The 10717-nt window shown below is 38.2% G+C and overlaps 1 protein-coding gene across 1 annotated transcript; it reads left to right on the plus strand.

Moving 5' to 3' along the window:
• The first annotated feature begins 7803 nt into the window (after nucleotides 1–7803).
• Nucleotides 7804–9465, plus strand: LOC133886051 (probable O-methyltransferase 2). The gene is made up of 2 exons (XM_062325784.1): nucleotides 7804–8681; nucleotides 8861–9465. The coding sequence occupies exons 1-2, from the start codon at nucleotides 7884–7886 to the stop codon at nucleotides 9158–9160; spliced, it is 1098 nt and encodes a 365-aa protein (XP_062181768.1). The 5' UTR covers nucleotides 7804–7883; the 3' UTR covers nucleotides 9161–9465.
• Nucleotides 9466–10717: the final 1252 nt, after the last annotated feature.

A 10717-nucleotide genomic window follows, 5' to 3' on the forward strand; every position in this document is an offset into this window, starting at 1 on the left:
GATAATAAGAAATCCACATTACGCTGTTGTGGTTTAAAAATAAGAAAATTTTCTTTTGACTTAAGATTCTATCCTAGAGCTTATTATGTCAGAGTGCAGTTTTGGTTCAAGTAACAACATATCAAGTGTGTTGCCAAACACATGACATTGTGAAAGATGAATTCAGAATCAAATTATTGATGTTCAACCTATAATAATTAAGTACCATGTTTAATATATAAGTTTATGTATCATGTTTAGTTTAATGATTCCCTGTTAAAGGCTTGTCTCAAAGTTAGTGCCGGCATAAGACATGTCTAGGACAAATTGAGATCTCAAACTTTGATTCTGGAAACAAGAAAGTTCGCTTTTCATTTTAAAAAAGTGCACATGATGACAGTGAAAGCAAACTGCACATTTAGGAGCATAAGAGTATGAGCCATCTCTCAATAAGTATAAGTATACATTCTATTGAAATAGATTAATACACTATAGGTTAGGAGGTTCAGTGGTGACTTTACAGACTGCTACAACATGTTACCTTGGTGTGTTGTTCTGTTGAGTGTGGACTTAAGTTTTTTACTCTTTCGATTAGGTGGGAGAATGTTAGTTGTGATCTCTGCTAACTGCCACCCACAAGAATGGGTCAACGATTGACTGAGAGAGTGGCTGTGATCGGTCAACCAATAATTGACTCAACGGCTTGGTCCCAGGTTGCACGAGCCTATAAGAAAGGGTCCTGATGCTACAGAAAAATAATGGGTTTTTGAGTTAGTGCGTTCAAGTTAGCTAGCCCTAACTAAACCTTACCGATCAAAGGGGTGGCTCAGAGTGACTTGAAGGCCAAGCCGATCGCCTGCTATTTGTGTCGGTGTCCTCCCTATCCATGACACTGCAAGAAGGAGAAGCTCGACAATGATCCCACACCGACAACGCGCGCATGCATCAAGCAGACACGAGGTCTTCGCGGCCCATCAGAGCATCTTCCAATTAGGTCAGCAATGATTTTTAGGTGTTCATGTTCATTAGGATAATTAAGATCCTATTGGTTTAAGATCTAAGAGTCTAACAAGAATGACTCATTTTGAAGAAAGGGAGAATGATGAAGAATAGTTGACTAAGTTCTTGTTAGATAGTTTGTTGTTCTGTTTATCAATTTGCTGAAGTTGTGTGTGCATTTTCAAAGGGTTTCGAAGCATACAAGTTTATTGTATACTTTCCAATGGATTATAAGGCATGTGATTTGAAGGTTCCTGCCAAGAGTTACAATGATTTCATTGGATGTTGTGCATGCTATCATGGCAATGCATGAGAATTGCTAACATGGAGAGCCTAAAGCTTACAAGGCATTATTGGAGGACATCCAGCTGTTCTTATGGGTTTCCAAATATTTAGGAGACTTCCTTTTCATGATTGACATGTATTGAAGTTATTCCTAACATGGAGTTTGAATATTAGGAAAGTTTAAATTCAATTCGGATTGATCTCATCACAGTTAGCAGGCTTGGATTGGAAAGCTCATATCTCCCATATATGGAATCTGTTTCATATCTTTGAGTACCCGTTGGAAAGTTATTTGATGGTCCACATAATAGATATAGTCCCAGCCTTTGTTTCCTTATAGTTGCACTGCAATATCAAAGACAAACTAATGACAACAAGTTTAGTCTTTGTTTATTCAAGTAGATTTTAGATGAGAGATGGTAGTATCCGGGTTTGTAAAAATCTAGGATGTTACAGTTGGTATCAGAGCCAAGCTATAGTTCTTAGGGTAGTTAATTGATAACTTAGGTAAACCATCATTAGAATTTGACATTGTTTTAATAAAGTTAAATTGTTGACACACTTTTGCACAATAGTATTGGTTACATAGGCATGCATTGCATTTTCATTTCTGCTAAATATATTTGCTTTTTCTATGCTTATTTTAGATATGATAACATGTTGTTGATCACATCCTTGTTAATATTTTTTTTGGGTAGAGCTATGCAGGTGAGAAGGAGTGCTCAAATGGCTGCTCGTAGAGGTCTCATTGGCGATCGCAATGGAGGTCGAGGTAGTGGCCGTGCTTGAGGCCGTACCAGCCAAGCGGTGGAACCAAAACAAGTAGTGTAAGAGAATTAGGAGGGTGAAGAGCTTGTGGATCACTCAGTTACAGGAGTTGAAGCCGCTAAAGCTGCCTAGTAGCTCCTACAGTTCAAAGGATGACGTACCCAAGATGGATCTCTATGTGATTGGACATGTTTGATGGTCGGGGACTCCAACAGATGTTGCAGACTAGCTGCACAAGATACAGAAGATCATGAATCGGTGTCAAATGATGCCAGAGGAGAAGGTTGAGTTTGCACCGCATTAACTATTAGGTTAGGCAGATATCTGGTGGGATGGAGTTCTTAAGGCATGGACCCTTGGTTGTGGTGACATTCTTGGGAGGTCTTGCTACATCAATTCATGGATAAGTACTATCCAATCTCTTTCAAGGATAAGATGAACGATGTGCTAAAGCATATCCAACATGGGAGCAAGACGGCGGATGAGTATGAGAGGGAGTTCAGCAATATTATTCGTTTCGTGCATAGTTTGGGGTGTGATGAGCGTGAGAATGCTACGAAGTTCTTTAGAGAACTTAATGCATGCTACAGAGAGGTGACGGGAGAAACCCACCCACATCTTATCTTACAACAGTTTATGAGACTAGAGGAATGGAGTTGGAGATTCAACTTACTGCAGAGCAGCAGAAATGTATTGGGAGTGTTAGTGTCCCAAGTAGTGACCAGAAGAAATTACCTGTATGGAGAGTCTTATTACACCTTCATCGATCATAAGAGTTTGAAATACATTTTCACCTCAAAGGATCTCCATTTGAGTTAGGGAAGATGGTTGAAATTGATCAAGGATTATGACCTCAATATCCAATACATGCCAGGTAAAACCAACATGTGGCTGATGCTTTGTGCCGCAAGGTTGTTCCCCCCTACCTTGAGTTGTTTGATAACAGAATATGAATTGATGGATATTTTATTTTGATATGCTGGATTGATAGAAGCATAGACATGGATCATTGTTGAGTCTACCATACTTGAGCATGTGTTGCAAGCATAACATGATCGATTATTGCAAGAGGTGAAAACGCATATTGGAGAAGAGAAAGTTGGAGATTTCACTTTGGATGCTTCAAGAGCAGTGTGGTTTCATGGTCATCTTTGTGTGCCACAAAAAATAACCCAGGTCAAGGAGGCTATACTTCGAGAGGTGCATCACATGATTTATGTGTTCATGTTCCATTTTCGATTCCTTCACAATTTGTGCGTTCATGCGATTTCCTAATTCTAGATTTCTTAATGTTCTTGTTAAATGATTCATATTCATGATGTAGTTTCTTTCATATCATTAATGTGCTATGGATTATTCCAATCCATGGATGCACAGTTTGGTTCTTATATTTATTTTCCTGTGAGCAACTGATGTCCCCTCTTGCTCGACTTCACTAGTAAATGCTAAAGATGCATTCAGATGTTGTCCATTTCAAACAAAAACTACTATTTCAAAAGTTTTTTCACAAGAAGAACATTTTTCCTCCCGATATGGTTTTCTAACGATTCCTTTTGTTTTATATGTTCTTCCAGTTCTATATTATACTTGCTGAGTATTTTACCAAATGATCGTTGCATAGATGTAAGGGACTAGCATAACGTTTTAGCACATTATATGAATGCTTAGTCTTCTTAATAATGCATTAGGACTATAACTGCTAGTTTGGTCGGTTAAACAACTTAGGGTTAAGTTGGTCATTTATATCGGTCCATCAGTTGTATCGGATCCTAGGCATGGGTTGTGATGCCTTCTTTTCTTACAAATATTATGCCTGTGGATAAATATGTGTTGTTGATTGTCTATGAAAGAGACAGTTACAGGGGAAACTCTACTAAAATTTCTAATAATTTCTGAACTTAGTAGGTTTTAGATGAGATATTGTAGCATCCTTGTTTATAGAAATCCGGGGCATTACAATTTCAGCCATTAGATCTTGAGTTATACTCAAGTTGTATTCAAATGATTGTATGTGTAGGCTCTCGAGAAGGAAAGACAGAGTAAACGTCTAGGCCCGCCGGCCAAATCAATAGGAAATGCTTGTCAAGTTCTATTATTTAAGGCTTTTGAAAAACTATGGTATCCTCCATAAACTGCCAACATACTACACACATAAACAAACCCTTAAATGCTAACTTTATTGTTACTATAATTTCTTTTGTATATCATTAATCTAATGTCATCCATTGTGCACTTAGGATCATAGTTAGACATGTAAGTTAGAAAAATTATTAAACGAAAGATTTTAAAAAAAACTTACAACACCTAGATATCTACAATGGGCTTATACCACAACACATATTGCACCGTACTAAGAGATATCCCATTCTATTGTTATCAGCATCAACCATTATATACTTTCTTCTATTTAGATTATAGATTTATTAGGGTAATTGTTCTACTCCTTTTTTAGAGTGATGTACTGGAAAAATTTGTATATCTAAACACTAGCTTGGTTGATTTTTTTTGTATGATCTCTTAACATTAGCTTTCAGCCTTGTTTTTCTTATATAGCACCGAACACAACCGAACAATTAATTTTAACTACACACCAATCACATTATCTTGCGACAAGGTTTGTTGTTCTAGACGCCAAGAATATTCTCATTCCTACAATTTATTTTGATGCTGACCTAATCACCTCACGTACCACATTCTCCTATAGTTTAGTGACTCATTTCTATGCTACCTACTCAACCAACTTGTGGTCCATGATATCCACCATAAACTCCTAACATATTGCAGACACAAACTGACCATTAAATGCTAACTTTGCAGTTACTGTAATTTCTTTTGTATATCTTTAATATAAGGCCATCCATAGTGCACTGACTGTTCATTCGTACTACTAATGACATCATTGCTGACGTCACTGTTACCGTTTGTCTATATGCAGCATATTGCTATGCACACCCGACAGTTCTATACAAAGTTATGTTTTGAGTTGAATGTTGATACGCGCATTCAGCTTGTGTACTAGAAACTTTGTGCTTTGTTCTTTCTTGGCTAATTTTGCTTCATGAACCTAGGAATTTCTTTGACATGGCTTCTTCAAAGTATGATATTCTGCTCTTAGATTAAGACATAAGGTTTTCTTTATGGCAAGTCATGATGCGAGCAGTTTTGGCGTGTACTGATTTGGATGATGCGCTTGATAGCTTCGACAAAAAGGATGGTTCGATGAAGAAAAGAGAAACGATTATAAGTCTTTGTCCCAAATTCATTTTTATCTATCAAATAGTATTTTGCATGAGGTTTTACAGAAGAAAACTACTACTACTTTATGGCTAGCTCTGGATTCGATCTATATGTCCATGGATCTTACTAGCAATAAACACCTAAAGATGAAGTTGTTCATGTAAAAATTACAAGAAGCTGGTTCAATGTTGAATAATCCTTCGGTCTTCAAGGAGATGTTTGCTGTCCTACAGTCTGGAGGTAAAATATGATGATGATGACTTGAGTGTTATTATTTTGTGCTCATTGCCTAGTTCCTTTGCAAACTTCAGAGATACCATACTAAACAATCATGATACTCTAACCCTGAACGAAGTTTACAAGGTCTTGCATGCTAAGGAAAAGATGAACACAACTGAGTAATAATTAAGTTTAACTGCAACTCAGTTATAACATCTTGCGGCAAGGTTTGTTGTGACAGACGCCCAAAATAGTTCCATTCCTGCAATTTGTTTTGATACTGACCTAATCACCCCACGTATCACGCTTTCCTATAGTTTAGTTACTAATTTCTATACTACTTAGGATCTTTGTGTTTTAGCTCGGGATCCTGAAAAGCAGCTTGTAGACTCCAGATTGTAAAAAGCTATAATGTAAAAAGCTAGATTACGAAAAAATTTCAGATTGTGGATTCTAAAAAACTTTGATGTACAGTTTAGCAAAATAGACTTCCACAATCTGTGAAAAGTTGAGTGAACCCAGCCTCTTAGATTTCCACAATCCAACAAGTGAATTATAAAAAGCCATGGCAAGAAGCTGTCTGCTTGTTTCAGCTTCAGATTGTAAAAGCTGGAAGTCACAATCCGAAGCCAAAACAAATAGGCGCTTACTCATGTGGTCCATGATATCCTCCATAAACTCCCAACATACTGCATGTACAAATAAACGTTTAAATGCTAACTTTGCATTTACTGTAATTTATTTTGTATATCATTAATCTAAGGTCATCCATAGTACACTGACTATTCATCCGTACAACTATTGTTGTCCTCATTGTCGTTAGCATTATTGTTCATCTGTATAACTATTGATGACATCACTGATGTTAGTGATATTGTTCATCATTATATAGCATATTGCTACGTGCACCCAGCAATTCTACGAAGAGTTATGTTTTCAGCTGAATTATGCTACGCGCACCAAACTCGTGTACCAAAAACTTTGTGCTTTGTTCTTTTTTGGCTGATTTTGCTTCATGCACCCAGTAATTTCTTTGACATGGCTTTTTTAAAGTATGATATTCTGCTGGTAGATTGAGACAAAAAGTTTTCTTTATGACAAGTCAAGATGTGGATATTTTTAGCGCATACTGATCTCGATGATGCGCTTGATGACTTCGACAAAAAGGATCAAAGGTCTTGGTCCAATGAAGAAAAGAGAACTGATCATAAAGCTTACTCTAACCTTGAAAAAAGTTTACAAGGCCTTGCATGCCAAGGAAAAGATGAACACAACCGAGTAATAATTAAGTTTAACTGCAACCCAGTCATAGCATCTTGCGACAAGGTTTGCTATGCAAGATGCCCAAATTAGTCCCATTCCTGCAATTTGTTTGGATACTGACCTAATCACCTCGTGTACCCCGCTTTCCTATAGTTTAGTTACCAATTTTTATGCTACTTACTCAAGCAACTTGTAGTCCATGTTATCCTCCATGAACTCTTAACATACTATACACACAAAACATACCCTTAAATGTTAACTTTATAGTAACTGTAATTTCTTTTGTATATCATTAATCTAGGATCATCCATAGTGCACATATTATCATGGTCAGCCATGTAAGTTAGAAAATTATTTAATAAAATTATTTAAAAACATTCTTACAACACCTAGATATCTACAATGGGCTTATATAATGAAATGACTTCCTAAAAGAGGTGCTTAATTACAATGTAAATGAAGTACTATTGTTTAATATCAGCATGAATTTATACTTAATTACTTACGAATGCACACTGTATTTACCATTGGCGATTATGCATACCACAATGCATACTGCGCCGTACTAGCAGATATCCCTTTTATGTGGTTGTCGGCATCAACCACTATATACATGCTTCTATTTAGAATTTAGATTTATTAGGGCAATTGTTTGGCTCCTTTTTTTTTCCTTAAAGTGATGTACTGGAAAAATTGTATATCTGAACACTAGGTCTATTGATTGTTTTTGTAACTAGTAATGGATCTCTGAACATTAGCTTTCTGTGCATTGTTTTTCTTACATAGCACTGAACACAACCGAGTAATTCAGTTTAACTACACCCCTGTCACAGCATCTCGCGATAATGTTGTGCCCGATGCCCAAAATAGCCCATTCCTGCAATTTATTTTGATGCTGACTTAATCAGCTCGTGTTCCACGCTTTCGTATAGTTCAGTTTACTCATTTCTATCCTACTTAACCAACTTGTGGTCCATGAGAGGCCACAGTCCAGTAATGCCTTCAAATATACTTTGCACAGCAATAGCAGGCCGATGCACCCTATTTAATCCCTTGCAAGCCACGAACAAATCAAAAACATCACAGCACAATCGCCGAGAAAGATACAGAGAGTGAAACCGAGACAAACCACAATGGCGGCTGAGTCTCAGACCATCGTTGTTCCCACTGATGCTGAGCTGCTGCAGGCTCAAGCTGACCTTTGGCGCCACAGCCTCTACTACCTCACCTCCATGGCACTCAAGTGCGCCGTCGAGCTTCACATCCCAACTGCCATCCATAATCTTGGAGGGGCTACATCGCTTTCCGACCTGGTAACCGCGCTGTCCCTCCCCCCAGCTAAGCTTCCATTCCTCCGCCGCATAATGCGGTTGCTGGTCACGTCGGGCATCTTCGCGTCTGACAGCAATGCCGAGGTAGAGACCTTCCGCCTCAATCCACTCTCCTGGCTCCTGGTGGAAGGTGTGGAAGCGGAAGACCACACCTACCAGAAATACTTCGTGGTCAGCACGGTCTCACGGCATACTGTTGAGGCGGGGTTGTCTCTGGCTGACTGGTTCAAGAAGGATTTGGCGCCACCAGTGCCGTCGCCATTCGAGGATTTACACGGTGTGCCACTCTTTCACGAGAAGACGCCGCTCCTGGACAAGGAACTTGATAGGATTGTCAATGAAGGTCTGGCAGCACACGACAAGTTGGCAATTGGAACAATAATTCGGGAGTGCCATGATCTTTTCAAGGGGCTGCAATCACTGACTGACTGCTGTGGTGATGGCACGACTGTGAGTGCTATCATGAAGGCGTTCCCTCACATCAAGTGTACTGTGCTGGACATTCCAAAGGTTATTAAGACCACACCAGCTGATGCCGTTAACTATGGCGCGGGGGACATGTTCAAGTTTGTCCCACCTGCTCAAGCTGTGATGCTCAAGGTATGAATTGGGTAAAAACAATGGCTATTACTCTCACATGCTTCATTACAAATGAAAATAAGAACTCCTAAAAGCTAGAGGAACTAGGACTTTGTTTGTTCTGACATGGTCATCTTTTTTGTAAATCTTTACATACTCAATTATGCCTTGTTAAATTTATAGAACTTTATCTATTGTAGCTTGTACTGCACTTCTGGAACGATGAGGATTGCGTGAAGATCCTGGAGCAATGCAGGAAAGCAATTCCTTCCCGAGAAGAGGGAGGGAAGGTGATCATTATAGAAATAGTTCTTAGCCCTTCGATGGGGCCAATAATGTACGAAGCTCAACTCCTGATGGACATGCTCATGATGGTGAATACTAGAGGCAGGCAGCGGGACGAAAATGACTGGCGCGAGATCTTTATGAAAGCAGGTTTCTCCGACTATAAGATCGTTAAGAAAATAGGAGCTCGTGGCATCATCGAGGTTTACCCGTAAGACTGCACGCCCAAAGGTTCGCTCACAGTTTCACCAAAAAAATAAAAAAAGGTCCGCTCACAGCAGTGTGGATCAGTATGGATCGGACAATGTCCTGTGAGGAAATAAATAAATGGAGTGTCCTATTTCCTAAACAGAGTTTCATGGATCCGAAAGTAGCTTAGTTGTCAAGCTTTACTACTTTGAGATCCGATTAGTACCCTCTGTTTTCAAATGTATCAGATAATTTTGTGTGCTTTGCCATGTTGATTTGGTTTTATGTACGACCACAATATGTTATGTAACATATCATGTATCATGTTCCATTACTGTGCATACAACTATACGTATGAATTATGATACATAAAAATATGGAAATGCCTAAATCGAACAGAAGTCTAATAGACAACAAAAAGGGGGACAAGTGGCTCTGTTGCAGTTATTTTTCAATTAGAAGGAAGGAGCACAGGGATACAAACCACTAATACTACACGTGAGAGTGCCCCTTATGGCACACCTAAAGTGTCATGTATGAACTCACTGGTAGGGATGAAAATAGATTGGATATAGATACATATTCCAATCCTATATTCTATCTTATATTTTCTCATTGGGTTCAAAGCTAGATACGGATAGTGTTAAATACAAGTATGGATACAGATAGTCTCAGTCACGGATACAGATTGATACGGATCGAATATGTGACGAGTCCGATGCAGGCAATGTCAGTTACGAATATTTATCGGATATTGAGTACAAGCAACAACCATATATATCTCATATATTATGATTATTCGATCATTCCACGTATCCAAAATTTAACTACATTAGATGTCTAACAAGCAAATCAACAATATATTCTCATGAAAAAAGTTATACTAGAGTGAAATTAGAGAAGTTATGAGTGCCCAATATGTTAGTTGAAGTTTCTACTAATTATTTGAACGTATTGATAACTTCAAATGAAAAAAAATCAACTAGAAACTTGTAGTCATCAAGAGCTACAGTCTTACATAAATCATCTCTATCCAACTCCGTATGAAAAAGTTACAAATTTTGGAAGATAGATTCGAATAGCTGTGATAGTATTCAGATATATCCGATTTTATTATCGGATATTCGATATCCGATGGATACCTGACTCTCTATATTCGAATCTGATAAAACTATCAGAGATCTGATCTGATTTCTAAAATTTCTTTCAGATATTTGATATGCGATTAGCATATAAATCATACTAGCAAAAAATTAAACCCATTTTCACCCCTACTCACTGGCGAGCATCGAGACTTGAGTCTCACTATCCCAGCAAGAGGTCATCTTTGCTCAACAACACCAAAAGATCCTCACTTGAGCTAAACATGCAGTGGTTAGATTGTTACCACTTTTGTTTGATTTTTGGTCGGAATCATTTTCTTGGAAATAAGCCAAAATATAGTGAAATATGTTTGCCCGTTAATTGCAGCTAATCAACTCAACTTTAAGTTAAGCACTGGCATATCCCAAGTCCATCCCGAGAAGTTGCATCTCCTGAAATTGGACATGCGGAGTAGCAGAGTACGAACTATCCCAATCCAG

This window comes from Phragmites australis, chromosome 12 (genome assembly GCF_958298935.1).
Source record: "Phragmites australis chromosome 12, lpPhrAust1.1, whole genome shotgun sequence".
Lineage (NCBI taxonomy): Eukaryota > Viridiplantae > Streptophyta > Magnoliopsida > Poales > Poaceae > Phragmites > Phragmites australis.

Coding starts and splice junctions, on each gene's coding strand:
- LOC133886051 (XM_062325784.1), top strand. CDS start 7,884: ATGGCGGCTGAGTCTCAGACCATCGTTGTTCCCACTGATGCTGAGCTG. Junction 8,682..8,860: donor CTCAAGCTGTGATGCTCAAG/GTATGAATTGGG, acceptor TATCTATTGTAG/CTTGTACTGCACTTCTGGAA.